Source organism: Lampetra fluviatilis, chromosome 47 (genome assembly GCF_964198595.1).
Source record: "Lampetra fluviatilis chromosome 47, kcLamFluv1.1, whole genome shotgun sequence".
NCBI lineage: Eukaryota > Metazoa > Chordata > Hyperoartia > Petromyzontiformes > Petromyzontidae > Lampetra > Lampetra fluviatilis.
Genome location: NC_136321.1, coordinates 3,167,141 through 3,187,309, shown reverse-complemented (window position 1 = coordinate 3,187,309; position 20,169 = coordinate 3,167,141). Strand labels below are relative to the sequence as shown.

Here is a 20,169-nt window from a genome sequence, read left to right as displayed (position 1 = left end):
TGACAGAACCAGAGTATCGAGCTTCATATCCTCCATTCTGCATTGCATGGCCATTATTGAAACGGTGGGTTAGTGGCATGGTATGTTTTACAGGTAGAAACAGGTTCCACACTTCCCACCAGGGATTATTTGTCTGTCGTGCACGAATGCGCTATCCGACCAAGTTCCTACCTGCCCACTCCGAAGGAACGTGTTTTTGAAGCACCCTGTGTATGTCATCCTCGCTTCGGTCATCCTCGCAGCGACTTGTGGCTGCCAGTGGTCATCGCGTGGTGCTTCCAGATGCACTTCGGCGGCTGTCTGGAACGCTCTTCCTTCCGATGTTAGGAAGCCACTAGCTACGCACTTTTAAATAATCTACATTTACAAACTTATTTAATGTAGAGTTTGTTGTTTCGTTTGTCCTTCCCCCCCCCCCGCATCCATGATGAGCACGGTTGGCTACATACGGTGCAAAAGAAGTTCAAAATACATGTGGGGCATGGCCAGGCGTATGAACGCCTCCGTATCGATTAAAAAAAAAGAACTAATCGTATCGATTTCCGGCACGTGAATCGAGTGTTTGCGTTTGTTGACAAAGTACGCGTGAGAAATCCGCCGCTCATGATGCGTTCAGGCATTGCTGTAAACGACAAAACAGTATACAGATCTTCTTGGTTCTTTCGGTAAAGTCACGTAGAAGGGAAGTAATAAAATAATAAAACATAACAAAATAATTCTCACGACGTTTCGGCCACAACGCAAGCAGCCGTCCTCAGGTGAAGAACAGGTCTGTCGGGGAGACAGCGTTATTCAGACGCTGTCTTCCCGACAGACCTGGTCTTCACAGCGTCATTCATTCTGTCTCCCCGACAGACCTGGTCTTCAGCTGAGGACGGATGCTTGCGTTGTGGCTGAAACGTCGTGAGAATTATTTTGTAATGTTTTATTTATATTATTTTATTACTTCCCTTCTACGTGACTTTACCGAAAGAACCAAGAAGATGAATCCCTGCAGTCACGAAAGCTTTAAATCAGTATACAGATGTTACACGCTGGAGACAAGAAGCATTTACGTAACGATTCCCTACATCAGTGTACAGCGTTTTTTCTGCAATATTTTGCTGTCTTTTCTTGGATTTTCTGTTTGCACTCAGTCACATATTCACTTTAAGATGTTTTATTGTTCATGTTTTTTGTTTGTTGCGGTTGCACCCGATTCAAGAGCCGAATGGCTCACAGTGCTATATTTAATACATGAACTTGATTCGCTTGGCTAAGACCGCGACGGAACGGCAGCCAAAGAGGGAATGTGCCAGAGGGCGTCCACCTCCGAAGATGGAGCGATGCGATTGGCGATTACGCAGCAGGGAGCGGGATGGATGGTGGGAGGAGCACTGGAGCTTGAGGTGGCGACGGCTCGCGGAGGCTTTCATCCAGCAGTGGAGAGACCAGTGTTCTTCATCGGGGCCTTGAGTGCGGCCCCCGACAACACAGAGTGAAAACAACCCCCATCATCTTCTTGGTTCTTTCGGTAAAGTCACGTAGAAGGGAATTCTCACGACGTTTCGGCCCCAACGCAAGCAGCCGTCCTCAGGTGAAGAATGTATGGAATCCCACCCCGTAGCGGCGGTTAAATTTCAATTCAAAGCTTTCGTGACTGCAGGGATTCATCGTCTTGGTTCTTTCGGTAAAGTCACGTAGAATGGAATTCTCACGACGTTTCGGCCACAACGCAAGCAGCCGTCCTCAGGTGAAGAATGTATGGAATCCCACCCCGTAGCGGCGGTTAAATTTCGATTTAAAGCTTTCGTGACTGCAGGGATTCATCTTCTTGGTTCTTTCGGTAAAGTTACGTAGAAGGGAATTCTCACGACGTTTCGGCCACAATGCAAGCAGCCGTCCTCAGGTGAACCAAGAAGATGAATCCCTGCGGTCACGAAAACTTTAAATCGAAATTTAACCCCCATCATCATCGTGCTGCTGTCAAACTCCCAATCGTCTCAAGCGTGGCGGCCCTCACACCGATATCTTCTCGACGAAAGTGGCCCCCCTCTGGAAATAGTGAACGCTGGGATAGACCATGGCCCATGTTCATTTATCTGCTGGTTTCTTCGGGCATAACACCTGTTATTGTGCATGGTGGTGGTTAACCTTACACGCTCTATCCAGGCTCAACTCTGCTTCGCTTCCATGGCCTGCCAAACGCCGGATAAATTGGCCACAGGCATTCTCTGTACACAGTCCAAAGTGTCTCAATGCAGAATCAGTGTGACCAAATAGGAACTTAATTCTCTCCACCGATGGGGGGTATGGTATTCATGAGACCATTTGTAAACACTCGTGCCTCGCAGCAAGGTGGGCCTGGGTTCGATTCTCAGCTCCGACGCCTCCGTGTGGAGTTATGGGCTACTCATGCTCTGCAGTGTGGGTTGTGTTAATGTGGAGTTTGTATCTGCAGTGTAGCGGTTAGCGCGCTGCGCTACGCTACGAACCCGGTGACCCACGTTCAATTGCCGCTCCCGGCCAACACCAATTTTCTGAACCGGTCTTGGGCCTCCCCTAGGTCGCCTCAGCCTCAAATAAGTACCTGGTGCGGTGTGTAAACAGCATCACTGGAAATAACACGGCGGCTGGGCATGGTGCCAGCCACCCACCCCCTCGTGTGCCGTGCCGGCCTTCATAGGTGCTCGCTAACAGCACTTGCTCCAACAGTCTCTAAAGGCTACATTGGAGATCTTTGTCTTTGGATGGTCTCTGCCTGTTCTTCATGGGTTTCCTCCGGGTTCTCCCATAGCTAAAACAAATCCCCACACAATGTCACCAGTATTGACAAAGCTGCTGCATGCTTAAAAATTACCTGAACATTTCACAATTGGGATCACACACAGCAGCAGCAGTGGCATCGCCCCCCTACTGCATAAACTTAGCAAGACCCTCCTGAAGAAGTCTTGAGACTCACAGCTTTGCGGGGTAAAGCGTAGTAGTAGCAGCAATAATAATACAACAGCCCACTCCACCTTTTCAGAATGTCAAGTAAAAAAATCAGTCATCTCTGGCTCAAATAAGCAATCATCGGCGCCCATCCCCTGCTTACAGCCCCGAGCAGAAACTCCACATCCCATCAGCGGCTGCAGGAGTCTGTGCGACAACCACTGCCGACAACAAAGCGATGCTCATTTTTATCGAACCTCGGAGGGGTTGGATGATGAGCCAAGGAAACCCCCCCGCCAATCAGGATTCGAACTCGCAACCTCACGCCGCCTGCTCCACGGCCACGTGGCCGGTTTGTGGATGGGGAAAGCAGCGGCGCGTCTCGCTCGCTCGGCCGGCCACAACCACACAGCCACACACAGCCACACACAGCCACACACAGCCACACACAGCCACACACAGACACACAGCCACACACAACCACACACAACCACACAGCCACACAGCCACACAACCACACAGTCACACAAACACACAGACACACACAACCACACAGCCACACAACCACACAGCCACAACCACACAGCCGCACAACCGCACAGCCGCACAACCGCACAGCCGCACAGCCGCACAGCCACACAACCACACAGCCACTCAACCACACAGCCACACAACCACACAGCCACACAACCACACAGCCACACAACCACACAGCCACACAGCCACACAGCCACACAACCACACAGCCACACAGCCACACAACCACACAGCCACACAACCACATAACCACACAGCCACACAACAACCGCGCCGCACAACCACGCCGCACAACCGCAGCGAGGTTACCAAAGCAAATAATTAAGTCCGTTTATTGCCGATCGCCGAAAAAAGAAGCCACACGGGGGACGCGGGCACGGCGCCGGTGCGGCCGAGATCGTCCCCGACCCCCACGCCGCCCGGTCCGGTCGCCACCCCCTCGCACCCCCCCCCCCACCACCCCCCACCACCCCACCACCCCGCTCTCTCATCATCGCCGTCGCTCGACCTTCTGGGCCTTCTTGCGCTTCTCGTCCTTCTTCTCCTGCTTCTGCACCTTGTCCTTCTCCCGCTGCGTCTTGTCCTGCTCCTTCTTGCGCTGAGAGTCCTCGCGCGCCTGCTCGCGCTGCAGACGCTGCTTCTCCGCCACCGTCTCCGCGTTCGTGTTGCGGAACAGAGCTGCGCGCACGGCCGCGTGTTAAGCAATGCAACCGGATAGCGCCGGGCCGGCGATTGACGGGGACACGGGAACTCCCGTAGAAGATCACCCGATGCCAACGTCATCCAACATCATTCATTCGTTTGTCACGCATAGTCAGCGAAGGAGCGTTGCGCCAAACGTGGGACCTCTTGCGTTACGCAATCCATGGAGAGCGTTGCACGATTTTTTGCTGAGCGCTCTCGAATTGTTGCTTAACAAATGGGGTTGCGATGGATTGGTTTGCAGCCTCTCTGCCAATAATCCACTGCTGGATGAGGGCCTCCTCCCCACAGCGTGCTCGTCATGGGGGGTTACTGGACCATGCTGCACCATGCCGGTCAGTGCGGGAGCAGAAGCGTTTGGCAGTAGAGTGCATTGATGACTGTGCTTTGCTGATGAGTCCCAATGAGGCTGAAACCAGTCTACAGTCGTCTTCATTTCACTGCTGCTACCCGATGTAGGGATGAGCCACACATGGCCACACATTCAGTTATTTTGAGCTGGTGGTCTGGACAAGGCTGAGAGCTGTCGTACAAATGATGCTGCACACCCTTTGCTTTTAAATCTCGACATGGGGAGCATAGAAATCACAGCGCAATAGATTTTGACACACTGCCTTCTGTAGCCCATCACGTAGCACGACCACCGCAACAGCCTATAACACCTGTTATTCACGGCAGCCGTCCAGCCAAGCAGGGCCCAGTCTCTATCACTCGCACGGTTAGGATAGTGCCACCAATTCTTGCGGAGGTACATTAACATTTCACAACGCACACACACGCATCGGCGTGCATCACCGCAACGTACAAAGCTCCCAGGCCTTACCCAGACCCCCAGCTCAACATAACCGAATGCGTGGCCTTGTCATCGTGTAGACCCACCGATCCCCAAGGAACATCTACGACATCTGCGACATCCGACGGGCTGAGCGCGCTGATCGGTGCCCCGTGGTGGAGTGCAAGGATACATTTGCTCTTGTCCGTCACTCCCGCGGGCTTGGCTGCCGTGGCTCCTTCCGGCTCCTCGCTCTCCTCAGTGCGGCGAGTAAAGGAGTTACCGTCACTGAGGGCACAACGACAAAGATCGCCCCACCCCCCCACACCCCCACGTAGCCTTAACAGGCTTTAAGAGACAGTGCTGCGAGTAGCAACCATGTATGTGTGTTGAACTTCGTTCGCACCGTGTGGCCAAACTACGAAGGCCGGCACGGTCAGCACCATGCCTGGTCACCTTCTTCTCCCTCGTGGCGATGTTTACACACCGCACCAGGTACTCATTTGAGGCGGAGTCAACCTAGGGGAGGCCCAGGACCGGTACAGATAATCGTTACGGAGTGTTGGCCATGAGCGGGAATGTAACCCGAGTCGCCGGGTTTTGTAGCGCAGCACACGAACCGCTACGACACTTCTCCCAACATTGGCGCATACACACACACAATGTACATACGTACACACATGTACACATGTACACACGTACACACACATGTACACACATACACACACACATGTACACACACATGTACACACGTACACACACACACATACACACGTACACACACACACGTACACACGTACACACACACACACGTACACACATGTACACACATACACACACTCGCGTACACACGTACACACACTCATGTACACACGTACACACACATGTACACACGTACACACACGTGACACTGTGGGGTACATTGTCCTGCACGGGCACGCACAGCGAGATGGGAAGCGTCAAAAGACCTGGGGGCGTGGGGTTCCACGTCAGGGTTCCAAACTAAACTCTCAACTATTTTTACTTCACCAGGTGAGGCCCAGTCAGCTACGTAGCTCTTTTTCAGAAGCGACCTGGCCACAAATGATAGCTCAACGAAGTGGCTTATCATCACGTTAAAATTCATAGCAGCCAAATACTCTAAGCACACAATGTTGATTCTAAATACGGAGAAAAAATCCAGAGGTCCCCAGAAAAAAATCCACGCGACCACAGAGAGAGAGAAAGAGAGAACACGCAAACTCCACATGCAGGTGGCATCAGGGTCGGGGTTGAACCCACGACCTCCTGTATACCAGACGAGGTGGTTAGTACTTCTCGCGAGTGAGGATATTCCTGGGCCTCCTCCACGGTGGCGTACTGCGCCAGCAGCGCTTCCTTGCGCTGGCGCTCCTCGCGCGTCACCTCACGGGGTGCCACCACCAGCTGGGCCTGCTGCTCGATCATGCTGGCCAGGACTTGCACCTCGTCCCGCGAGCCTGTCTCACACGCACGCACGCAGACGTGTTACATATACAACCGCCTACACGCCGAAGACCCGCCCATACTGGACATCTGTGAAAGAAAGAGCTTCATAGATCATCGGATTCCTCCAGTCTAAAGAAAGATTCTGATTCTGAAAGGCCCCCCCCCCCCCCCGAAAGCCTGAACACACTTTTGGGGCAAGTGCTGTAAGCGGGTTGCACCAATGACGGCCGGCACGGTACACGAGGGAGCGGGTGGCCAGCACCGCGCCCAGCCACCTTTTTAAATCCTTTATATTAAGTTCACTTGCTTGCGTGCTTACGACCGTGCAAATCTTTCGGTCGTTTTTAACCCACTTCCCGTGATCCAATCGAGCTGACATTTTGCACACAGACTCGTTGTGCGTGACAATTTATTTTCGTGAATTTTTTTCCAAAATTTTCCACTTTTTAGGAATTTTTTTTTTTCATATTTAATTTAAAATACCAATGTGATAAAAATGAAACTCTTACTCAAGAAAAACAGAAATGAATAATAAAATAAAACCGATGCCACGCATATAAAGGATTCATAGTGAAAAACTTAGTTTTTACGGGTTAATTTTTTCACCTTCTCCTCCCCGATTGGTGATGTTTATACACCGGAAGAAGGTTCTCATTTACGGCCGAGTCAAACTAGGGGAGGCCCATGACCAGTTGGGACACATTACCATCACGCCTCACGTGCGTTTCGTGTCAGAGATGGCTTGAGAAATTTCAAGATTTTGTAATTTAAAGAACAATTCGGATCTTTACTGGACCGTTACGTAGCGATTTGAAATATCTTTGCGCTGACCATCGTGACGTCAACGGGTGCCATGTGACACCACTTTCGGTGGGGGGCCAAAGCATGGAAAGTGATGCCTTATTAGCGACGTCACTTCCACCCATTCTTTTTGTTGTTGAGCACCCGGAACTCGGTACCTAGGCGAGATTCATCTTCTTGGTTCTTTCGGTAAAGTCACAGAGACAGCGTCTCCCCGACAGACCTGGTCTTCACCTGAGGACGGCTGCTTGCGTTGTGGCCGAAACGTCGTGAGAATTATTTTATTATGTTTTATTTGTATTATTTCCCTTCTACGTGACTTTACCGAAAAAACCAAGAAGATGAATCCCTGCAGTCACGAAAGCTTTAAATCGAAATTCTAGGCGAGATTGTCGCGTTTTTTTGGGATAATCGGAGAATTGGGAACATCCCGATACCCGGTTCTGGCGTAGCTACAACGCTTTGTGTTTAACGCGAAATGACGAAATGTATAAATGGTGATGTGTTAGCTCTGTCCGCCTGTCTGTTACGTGGGGGGGGGAGGGATGGGGGAGGTGGAGATGGGGGGACACGAAAACTCTCAGATTAAAACCCAACACTTCAGGCAAGTTACACATTATAACAAGAAATTCATACTTGAGTCCGATCCATACAAGGGCTCCTGGAGGCATGAGGCAGGAGTGAGCATTGACAACTGTACCGTAGCGGTGGGTCCTCATTTTTATTATACGTTCATTTACCCAGGAAAGCCTCACAGAGTCTCAAGACTATTTGTCAGGAGGATCCTGCCAAGTTTTCGCAATTGGGGAGCGATGCTGCTGAAGCCGTGTGATCCCAATTGAGAAATTTGCAGGTGATTTTTCAGCATTGGATTGTTTTGGCCAATATCGGTTAAATTGTCTGGTCATTTTCGTTGCTACGGTAGGAAACTGGGAACTCTAAGGAAACATACAAGCTCCACACGGACTCCACCTGAGTCAGGAATCGAACCCAGGTGCTTCTTGCTGTAAGGCGCTAGTGTCACCACTGTGCAACCCTAATGAGAAGGAAACCGGTCTCCACTTTTTCAACCCTCCAATTCAGTGGCCTCAACTTCAAAACGTCGCAACATTCAGCTCGTGAGCTGGTGGTCGAGATAAGGCTAAGAGAATTTTACACTTGCAATGTGATCACATGACATGCACGAAACGCCTGATGGGGGTCAAGCCTTGGTGCTATTTGCGAGCAGCACACCGTGACTCGCTCGCCTACACGCTCGCCCGCTCAACCACCTGATCGACCGCTCAACCACCCGCTCGCCCGCTCAGCCACCCGCTCGCCCGCTCAACCACCCGCTCGCCCGCTCAACCACCCGCTCGCTCAACCACCCGCTCGAACGCTCAACCACCCGCTCGCCCGCTCAACCACCTGCTCGCCCATCCACTCGTTGACTCAAAATGACCACCCAAGAGAAAATGGCCCATGTCGATCAAAGGGTTATAGCACAAAACGTGGAGACACGCAAACAAGAGCGGCACTGCACATCTGCGTTTACCATTGAGGAGTCGCCGTTTCTCTTTGGAAAGGTGTTCCATCTCCCTCCACTTTCTCAGGATCTCCCTGCAAATCGAGTCCAGCGAGTCTTCCTCCTGTGAACGGTGAGTACGTGTGGCGCACAGAACGTTTAGAGGTAGCGATGGGCGCGCCATCACAGAACGACGCAGAGCTGCTGCCACGTGGCACCATACGCTACCCGTCGCAACCGATTTTACATTTCACGCCTCTGCAACTGTTACCGCGGGAGGATGGTCTACGTCGGTGGTCGGCAAACCTGCAGCCCTGGAGCCGCATGCGGCTCTTGAAGGGCTGCTTTGTGACGTCATTTATTAAGGATCACCGTCTCGTTGTTCAAATCCATTGCGGCTCATGAAATATTGAGGTTTTTACTGAATTCGACAAAAAATGCCTCTTCTTGTTATTTCGGTTGCAGACTCCTGGTCTGTATATTCTGTTTATATGTACGATTTAATTAGCTATCTACTGTATTCATCTCTGTGAGACTGGGAGTGATGTTCGTTGTATACATACAAACGTGTATGTTATAGATTTACAATGTATGCAAGTAACTGTGTATGCTATGTATGTGTGTGGGAGAGTGGCTGTGTGGGGCCTTACCATCAACCCCACCAAAACTAAGCACCTGCCTGGGTATTTTGTACCATCGGACACTCAACCCCCACAACTCCCAATCGGTGATGGGGCAGTAGTGGAGAGAGTGGAGAGTTTCCCATACCTGGGCAGTAGGTAGCTGTTTAGGCATGCCACCGCATGCCTAAACAGCTTTTGTTCGGCCGGATCGAGGGGGCTAAACGGGCGCGGCATGGGCTAGAGAAGAGATGGAGTGATGTGGTACAGGAGGACGTGGAGCTGAGTGGACTTGCCGATGACTGGTACCAGCGGTGTCAAGATCGGCTCTGTGGAGGAGGCTCGTGAAGGACGCTACTGGGCAGTTGGAGGCAGTCGCCCTCCAGCAATAACGGAAGGCGGAGGAGCGACGCTCACAACAACGAGCGGAGCGCCGGGTGGCTAAAGCACAGCAAGCTGGCACAGTAGGGAGCACAGGTGGTGCATCAGCCAGCCATCTCGGTCATTCGACCCGTGGGTCTGCCCCGTGACCTCCTGCCAGCGGGCGTTCGACACTTCACGTGGCCTCAAGGTGCACATGGCCTGGCACAAGCGTCATGGTGACGTCACCGCCACTTAGTGGCGAATGGCGGTTGTTGTTGTGTGTGGATGTTCAGGGTGTTAGTGGGAGGGTAATTGAGTGGGTGAGTGTGTCATGGTTAGTGCGCTGCAAACCCGGCGCCCCAAGTTCAATTCCCGCTCAAGGCCAACACCAGTGACAATTATCTGAACCTGTCCAGAGCCTCCCCTAATTTGACACAGTCTCAATCAAGTACCTGGTGTGGAGTGTAAACACTGCCACTGGAAAGACAAAGGCGGTCGGGCGTGGTTCTGGCCACCCACCCCCTCGTGTACCGTGCCAGCCTTCATAGGTTCTCGCTAACAGCACTTGCCCCAAACATCTACTAAGGTTATATGGGGGACCTTTGTCTTTGACAAGTCATGAAGTGAGTGCTGTTAACAGACGATGTCCCATTTCAAGGGCCTATCCAGCTGAAATATATTAAATTAGAACCATTCCTCTCAACCTAGGCCCAGTGCCTGACCTTGCCGTGTTCATGTGAATCATGTTTTACTCTACTCAGTCAAATTAGCCCTGTTCCACCACGACTCGGTATCCCACAATCATCAAATAACAACACACACAGCGCTTTGTGTCAATCAACTGCTGGATGAGGGCCTCTCCATGCCATAGTTGTTTGACCACACTTCACCACGGTTGGGTCAGTGCGGGTTTGGCGGGGGGGGGGTGCACAAATGCGGTGGCATAGAAGTGCAGCACACTGATGGATGTTACTGCACTGCCCGCCATGCAGTCCCCAATTTATCCCGTGGGACTTTCGCAAACAATATGATTCACAATAAAGTTATTTTGGGTTAGATCGAGTATATTTTACATGATCCAACTCAAGAGCCCTAGCTCTCCAAACTCGCAAGCATTATCCAGACTCAAACCCTGCTTAGCTTCCGCGATCTGCTGAGACTGGCGGGCGATTTGGTCACAGAGCAAGAGTTTTCGATTTAAAGCTTTCGTGACTGCAGGGATTCATATTCTTGGTTCTTTCGGTAAAGTCACGTAGAAGGGAAATAAAAAAATAAAACAATGAAATTCTTACGACGTTTCGATTGCAACACAAGCAATCATCATCAGGTGTGAAAACCACAGCAAAAAAAATGTATGATGATTGTATTGTTTGATTTTTATTATTTTACGCCATTGGAACCTCATTTGCCAGTAAAAAATATGATTAATAGTTTTTTTACCCTTTTATCTGGCAACAAAACTGACACCTTTTTTTTTAGTGCGTCTTTTGGCGTCATCTGGTCCAACACTATGTGAGACTAGGCTCTAAGGAAAGCTGTCTCTGGTGTGTGTTGTATTCTAGCCTTCTTCCATCATTGATATATAATGAATGAAAACACACCAAAGCGCAGCAAACTGCAAAACACCAGGTGTTGTAGTAATGAACGGGAGGAGGGCTAAGATGGCAGAATTGCAACCTTGCTTCAGGGATAGATAAGGCCTGATGAACGGGCATGTCACCCGTGCAAGGGCAGAGACAGTGGGAGAGTCAGCCAGACAGTTAAGGCAAAAAGCCCAACCGTCTATGACCTCAGCACATGGGCGAATAATGGGGCAGTGTCATGGAATGGAAGCAGAGGCGCCTTGTCTGGATCACGGCCACAGAAGGCCGGGGGGGTCATCACTGATTGTGTGTCAGGGATTTCGAGCTAATTGGAACACGTGCACACAGAGAGGAGAAACACGCCTTGTTCTCTGCAGCTGAAAGAGCCAAGATAAACTCAGCTCAAGGTTGTGTACACAGGAGAGGGGGCTGATTAACAACCACTGCACGTCTGAACGTGAGGGGGCCTTGTCCTGGAATTAATCACCCTCCCAGAGAAGAAGGTTGGATGACCACAGTGAGACGAGAATAGGGTGTTGTGTTACTCTCAAGGTTGCAGGCTCAGCTGAACAGCGAGGCTGCGGGGGTTAGCAGAAGTTCGTGTTCGCCTAGTTAAGTCAAAAAGCTCAATTATTCTGTATTGCTATTAAAGTCACGTTAAAGTCGGAATTTAACAACAGGGTAGGCTAAAGTTATTGATACAACTCGACCCGAAGCATAACGGGATAAATCACCACCAGGTCGAAATAAAATACATAATAAAAGAGCGATGTTAAACCCAGGGTCGGAGAGAAAGGGAGATCCCGGCCGTCTTTGTATCCCCGCAGCGCGGGATGGGAGTGTGTATGTGCTCGGGGAGGCACCTCCACTTGGGTCAAGCACCACGATGGGAAACGACACACCTGAGGTTACATACAGAATCATAATTGGGAAATGGTAAGGGACAAATGTTAATTTAAAACTTTTTAACCATGTCTGTGTGCGTCTGTAAGGGTCGGAGGGAGTGTGCCCCTCCCTCCAGGTCGTGCAACACGGACAGAGACGCCTGTGAGACGATTTGTAACGTCTGTGTTTTGGTTCATGAAGAAGGCCAAACAAGAGATAATATCGCACCCAGACAGAGAGACGACCTCGAGGCAATTTGTAACATCTGATTGTTTGCTCATGGATTTTATGGAGGGAGTATGACAACGGAATATGCCGTGGGTGATGCACACAAGGACACACGGACGTACGGACACACACATGAACACACCTACACACGGACAGATCCTGACACAGTAAATCAAAAGAAAACCCCGCCTTGTGGGCAGGACCCAAAGGGATTTTTCGGCATAAAAGAAAGGACTCTGAGCATTGGAAACCAGTTCGACCAGGAGAGTCAACTCATCACGAGTGCGACCAACGGGTCGACTCATGAGCGAGCTCGACCGGAAGGGTCGGCTCGACTCATCAGCCGAGTTCGACCAGAAGGGTCAACTCACCAGCCGAGTTCGACCAGAAGGGTCAACTCACCAGCCGAGCTCGACCAGCGGGTCGGCTCGACTCATCTTCAGCTCGACCGAGCGGGTCGACTCAAGGGCGAGCTGCGACTAACGGGTCGGCTCGACTCTTCAGCTTCTGGGACTCAGCTGAGTTCAGACGGCTCTCGGGGCTCGACTCAAGCGGCTCCCCGTCTCCTCTGCAGGCGGGCAAGACCCGCTTGACAGCTCAACTCGGCCTGCGTGGGCCAACCTCTGCGAGTCGAAGGTCCCTCTGCTGGCCGCCAGCGTCGCGGTTTGGCGACGAGGTGACGACCCAACACTGCACGCCAGGAGCGAGCTGTGGGCGCCACCTACCGACCGAGCATCCAAACCAAATTCCCCACGGCGACAGAGGAGCGACTAATACGTATGACGCGCACCGCCCCCTCACCACACGACCCCCAGGCGTCTGTTTGACATAAAGAACCGACTCCGAACACTGACTATTGAAGACAACTCTTACCACTCAAACCCACTCGAACCCATAAGCCATCCGTGGCTGTGAAGAAAACACTCGAGACCAAGTGATGGCCATCCGTCGTTTATAAGAGTATTCGTAATTTTATCTTTAATATTTAGTGGGCTGCACTCTTAATCGCATAAATTCCCAACAGATCCATCAATACGAATTGATTCTTGGCACCTCCTTCCGCCGAGCCACGCTCACGTGGGGAGTGGTGGCCCACCAGATCCTTATCAGGTGATCTGGTCCCCAATTAGTAAATTTGATATAAGATAACGATCTTCGGAAAAGGAGCATCGTCGCCGGCCCTTACTCCGAGCCATTCTGTTGTCAGATAACCTGCCGATGTATCTGTTGAGATTGGTGCCTTTAAGAATAATAACTGTCTTGATTGTGTTTTTATCGCCGTATAATCTTTCAAGTATCTTTCATTCATTAACGTTAAGGTTTTCTTAGCATAGTATTTGCATGTTTTAACGACTCTCTCTCACTAACAACCATCGCGTTACGCGGGATCCATGTGCCGTTGTCAAGTGAAATCAGACAATCTTTGATGATACTGTATTGATGCCGTGTTGACGTTCCGTGATTGAGAGTTCGCATACTATATCATAGTTGAGGTTGAATTAGTAATACATTGATTAATACAGAAGTGGTTGTGTGATTCTTTCCTGAAGTCTATGCATAAGATCTGCTTCTGCGTTGAGATCTGAACTTGGTGACCTTAATAAACACACTAACACATACTCAATAAATGTTAAAGCGATAACGGGGTGAACCGGGGACCTAAAGATAAGCGAGAATGAGACGAACCTAGACAACGATGCCGAGTTAATCTAAGTTAATCTTGCATACTTACACCACACCTGCATAACTGCATACGATTAATTGCCTTATTCCGATCGATAACCCACCCTCGTCACCGAGGCGGGGTCTGGTTATCATAACGACTTGCATCATCATAATTACACCCACTCGTATAATTACTACAATTACTTCTCGAATTGGCATAATTAAATGTGCATAATTACATAAAATTAACATATTTCCGGATAATTACACATTTGGCCAAATTTCATTTGATTACTATTATTTTCATTGAATATTCATAACCCACATATACAACATAATAATTTCACCCACGCACGCATACAACACATCAACATTTTCCTACCCAACATATACAACATGTGGACCAATCAACTTCAAGGACAGTGCATACATTATCAGAGTTATGTTTGCATTATGACTGCAGGTATTGTGGTCTACGCAAACATGACTCCTTGTAACAAAAAAGGTGTCCGTTTTGTTGCCAGATAGAAGGGTAAAAAACTATTATTTTTTTTTTAAGCGCTGTTGTGGCCCTGCTCAACTCCGTGGGGGGGAGTAAGGTGGGGTGGGTGGGTGTCTGCTGCGCTATCTTTAGCGGGCACTGTCGTTGCCCCGTTCTGTTATCGGTCGCCCGTGTCCGAGGCTCTAGCAGCTGCAACTAAAAATAAAAAGCCACCGATGTATTCTTGGCCTCTGAGCGCAAGGGCAGTCTGCTGTGCTTCAATATTGCAATGGCAGTCGTACCACCGTCACGGTCATCATCAGCAGCAGTAGCAGCAGCCAGGGTCAATTCACTGCTGGATGAAGGGCTCCATCGCCACGGTCCCACGAGAGCGATTCACCCAGCACCCGTACCACGAGCAGACCCCCCCCTCCAGTAGACGATTAGCGCAGCTAATAAGCACAGCACGTTGGTTCAAGTGGTAACGCCTAGCAAGGGGGGCCTGGGTTCTATTCCCCACTCGGCTACATTTTCTACGTGGAGTTTGTAAGCTCTCGCTCTTCCCCTGTTCTGCATAGTTTTTCTCCTGGTTCTCCTCATATAGCTTAAACTATTTTATTTTACCAGGTAAGGCCCACTGAGCTATGTAGCTCTTTTTCAGAAGCGACCTGGCCACAAATGAGTGGCTTTTGTGGACATTTAAAGCAGCCAAATACGTTAAACGCGTGATGCCGTTTCTGAATGTGGAGGAGATAAACTGGAGCACCCGGAGAAAAATCCACGTGAGCACGGGGAGAGAGACACGCAAACTCGAAATAGACAGCAGCAGGCGTCAGGGTCGGGATCGAACCCACGACCTCCTGTATACCAGGCGAGGTAGTTGACATCTCCTAGCCACCGTGATGATGATGATGATGAGAGAGAGAGACACGCAAACTCGAAATAGACAGCAGCAGGCGTCAGGGTCGGGATCGAACCCACGACCTCCTGTATACCAGGCGAGGTAGTTGACATCTCATAGCCACCGTGGCACCCACATGCACGCACGCAATGTAAACTGGTATGAGCCAAAACATTCCAATGCTGGAAAAATACCTGCAAATTCCTCAGTTGGGATCACAAGCAGCACCATCAGCAGCAGCAGCAATATCGCTGCCTGTGTTGCCAAACACTCGAGACGCAGAATGAGGTGACACCTCATTGGTGTACGGTGTTTTTCTGCAATATTTTGCTGTCTTTTCTTGGATTTTCTGTTTGCACTCAGTCACATATTCACTTTAAGATGATTTTGTTCATGTTTTTGTTTTTTGTTTGTTGCGGTTGCACCCGATTCAAGAGCCGAATGGCTCACAGGGCTATATACCTAATAAATGAACTTGAACACCAAGGCCCCAATATATTGCTATAAAATAGATTTCTGTTTATATGATTGTGGTTATTACTTTATTAATCCCTAATCTCTGCCCTTACATACAATGAAACACGAAATGGTAAAAAAGTAAAAACAGAGTAATGTAAGACAACACACTATTAAACATTATTGTAAAAAAAAAAAGTCAATCCTATTATGTGTAAGTGAATTTTTTCATATTTTAGGCAGGAAATGGCAGTTCCCCTGGAAGATCCATGGCTACGTCCTTGTGTTACACCGTAGACCAGGGGTCGGCAACCTGCGGCTCCGGAGCCGCATGCGGCTCTTTTGAACCTTGACCGCGGCTCCGGGGCGGATGCTAGCGAGGGGAGGAGGCGCACTGTGACACCTGCTCTGGCGTTGCCGCTGCTGACAGGTCGCCGCTCCGCTCCACACTGCCCGCCCGGTGACAGGCAATAACGTTGCCGTTGCTTTGTCACATGTTTGGAAGAAGTAAAAACCTTCCTGGGCAGCAAAGAGCTCACCTTTGCTGAGCTGGAACAGCCAGAGTGGCTGGAAAAATTACATTTTATGGTAGACATGACAGCACATCTAAACACGCTAAATACAACCCTTCAGGGGAAAGGAGGCACAGCCCTGCACATGCTGGAGGAGGTTTTGGCATTCGAGCGCAAGTTGACAGTGTTTGTCAAAGATTTACAGAGAGGTACACTGTCTCACTTTCCCTCTTTGAGAGAGTTCAAACAAAGTCATGATACGATAAATTTGGAATATTTCAAGTCTGCAATCACCACAATGCAAAGTTCGTTTGGGAAACGATTCTGTGAGTTCAGAGAGGAAAAAACGACATTATCCTTCCCTGTCACTCCCCTGGCGATCGATCCATCCCTATTGAATATGACTGCATTTGCAGGTGTAAGTCAACCTGATCTTGAGATGGAACTGGCCGATATAGCCGACAAAGATATATGGGTGTCCAAGTTCAAATGCTTGACCGCTACTCTTGAGGATGTTGCCCGTCAGAAGGCCATTCTAGCTCAGAATCATAAATGGAGTGATATTGAAAACCTTCCCAAACAGGACAAACTTGTATTCGAAACATGGAATGCCATCCCCAACACTTATATAAACATGAAAAAGTATGCATTTGGAGTCCTGTCGATCTTCGGCTCCACATATGTATGTGAGCAGGTCTTCTCCAACATGAACTATATTAAAAACAAACATCGATCACGCCTCACAGATGACAGCTTGCAAGCCTGTGTGAAAATGAAGGTGACGTCTTACAGCCCTGATGTGCAGACACTGTGCACTGAGGTTCAGGAGCAAAAATCCCATTAACCAGGTAATTTAGCTATTAATTTGCAAAAATATATTTTACATTGTTAAGTGAAAAAGTCCTTTTTTTATTCAGATTGACAGCTGACTGCACGATCCTGTATATAGCAATAAGGTAAGAAACAATATATGCAGTGTTATATTTGTTTTAATAGTTGCAATGGTTTTGCGGCTCCCAGTTTATTTTTTCCTTCGGAAACGGGTCCAAGTGGCTCTTTATGTCTTAAAGGTTGCAGACCCCTGCCGTAGACACACCGTGACCGCCACACACGTCGCATGCACGCCGTTTAGAAACGAGAGAGACCTCCCATGAGATGCACATCATCATCTGTATTGTTATTTGCGATTGTTTTACCCAGCAAAGCCGGTCTCTCAAGCGGGGTTTCTGCCAAGTTTGCACAGCAGACGAGGCGATGATTGCTGCTACTGCGCCTTCCAACCGAGTCATTTGCGGTTTAAAATCTTTCAAATCCGGCACACAGTGGCCTACAAATTACACTGGTCAACACACTTTTTCTGGCATACGGTATTCCAACGATTTAAAGGTAATTTTGGGGTGCTGATTCCAAATCTGACATCAGTTTTTGTCCATCACATCAGGTTTTTGAGATATCAAATATTGCATTTTCAATAAAAACTGCAAAATAAAAATATTAAATAAATGTGGATATCTACATAAAATGATATTATAAACACACTATCCTAAAAATACAGCACCATATTTTAACACTAAAGCAGTCACTGACTCGCAACAACTTGCAATCATAAGTGACAGAGTTAATTTCGGGTAAAATCAATGAAAATGGGGTATGCCGATAGCATAAAAACGAGATGTGATAGAGCAAATCTGAGATCATATTTGGAATCAGCACCCTGAAATTAGTCTAGAACAGCTGCAAAAGTCCAGGCCAGAAAAAAATTATTTTTGTTGTTGTTGACCAGTGTAATTTTCGATTTAAAGCTTTCGTGACTGCAGGGATTCATCTTCTTGGTTCTTTCGGTAAAGTCACGTAGAAGGGAAGTAATAAAATAATAAAAATTAAATATAATATAAAAAATATAACATTATTTTATTATGTTTTATTTTTATTATTTTATTATTATTGTTTTATTTTTATTAAGTTTAATTTTTATTATTTTTCTTCTACGTGACTTTACCGAAAGAACCAATAATATAAAAAATAAAACATTATTTTATTATGTAAATGTTTTATTATTTTCCTTCTACGTGACTTTACCGAAAGAACCAATAATATAAAAAAGAAAACATTATTTTATTATGGTAAAATGTTATTCTTTTCCTTCTACGTGACTTTACCGAAAGAACTAAGAAGACAACCGGTGTAATCTTTAAAGCCCTTACCGCCACGACTGCGGACAGCACGGCCCGCATGGCGTCCTCCTTCTCCTCGTCCGGGTCGTCCTCCTCTGCCAGGATGCCCGCGAGGTAGGTCCCGTACACCTCGGCGTCCACCTGCATCGCCTCCAGGCGCCTGCTCAGCCACGGCGCGAAGTCAAACTCCGCCATCGAGTCGCGGCGTATGGAGCTCCTCGCTGACGACGACGACGAAGTGGCCAGGGGTCCTCCTCCTCGTCTTGACACAGCCCCAAGTCGTCCCCTAGTCGTCTCCCGCGTGAGGAGGGCTGCGGCTGCTGGAAGATGACGTTGGTGGTGGTGGCGGTGGTGATGGTTGTGGTGGTGGAGGTGGTGGCGGTGATGATGGTTGTGGTGATGATGGTTGTGGTGGTGTTGGTGCCGTCCTCGGTGTGGCGAGGCTGGGACACGACGACACACGACACCGCCACGTGCGTGGAGGGATCGAGCGACTCGGCCGAGGCGGCCTGGACTCGTGACGGAGAGCGCCGAGAGTGGAGACGGAGGGGAGAGCGCCGAGAGTGTGAGGGGAGACGGAGGGGAGAGTGGGAGGAGAGAGTGTGAGGGGAGAGCGCTGAGAGTGTGAGTGGAGACGGAGGGGAGAGCGCTGAGAGTGGGAGGGGAGACGGAGGGGAGAGTGGGAGGAGAGAGTGTGAGGGGAGAGCGCTGAGAGTGTGAGTGGAGACGGAGGGGAGAGCGCTGAGAGTGTGAGGGGAGACGGAGGGGAGAGTGGGAGGAGAGAGTGTGAGGGGAGAGCGCTGAGAGTGTGAGTGGAGACGGAGGGGAGAGCGCTGAGAGTGTGAGGGGAGACGGAGGGGAGAGCGCTGAGAGTGGGAGGAGAGTGTGAGGGGAGACGGAGGGGAGAGTGGGAGGAGAGAGCCGCAAGATGGAGGCGGCGTCGTGGTCGCTGACGCGAGCGAGGTGGTCAGAGGTCAGGGGGCGGCGGGGTTGAGCCAAGCGGCGGCTCTCTCTCTCTCTCGCCCCCCTCTCTCTCTCGCCTCCTCTCTCCACCACCATCCACCCACCACCCACCGGCATCTCCTCGTCGTCACAGCATCGCGGTGCGGGCACCCGAGCCGTCACAACGTTGCCACAAAAAAATTCCCCTCACAACATTTGGCGGGGTTTAAAAAAAAAAAGTTCGTGCATAAAAGCAACAACAAACATACTTCGTGCATAGGTATGTTCGCGTAATAAATTGAGGCGACTTTTGTTGTGAAAGATTGGGATATTTGCGCATGGTGGTATTTTAAAGAAAAAACGTGAAGGTAATGCGCAGTGGCGTGCCGCAGTTCACGTGAATTCGCACTTCGCAATTCGCTGGCTGTGACGGTCCCACCTGATGACGGAGACTTGTGTTGCCTCCGAAACGTCGTGATTTTTGTTTTTATTTTACTTTCTACGTGACTTTACCGAAAAAACCTAAGAAGATGATTCCTTGCAGTCACGAAAGCTTCAAATCTAGAATCGCTTCTTGCGTTTGAGCCCCAAGAGGCCCCGTAGCGCCACCCCCACCGCACGGCCGTCCCCCCCACCACTGATCGCGATGACGTCACGCCCGGC

General features: G+C 49.6%; 1 protein-coding gene across 1 annotated transcript; it reads right to left on the bottom strand.

Annotated features, from left to right (window-relative positions):
* Positions 1 to 3,933: 3,933 nt before the first annotated feature.
* On the bottom strand, positions 3,934 to 19,715 carry CCDC43 (coiled-coil domain containing 43). The gene is made up of 5 exons (XM_078877244.1): positions 18,595 to 19,715; positions 8,727 to 8,820; positions 6,258 to 6,402; positions 5,118 to 5,185; positions 3,934 to 4,128 (listed from the first exon to the last, which is right to left on the bottom strand). Exons 1-5 carry the CDS (start codon positions 19,642 to 19,644, stop codon positions 3,941 to 3,943), a joined length of 1,545 nt encoding a protein of 514 aa, XP_078733370.1. The 5' UTR covers positions 19,645 to 19,715; the 3' UTR covers positions 3,934 to 3,940.
* Between the last annotated feature and the right edge of the window lie 454 nt (positions 19,716 to 20,169).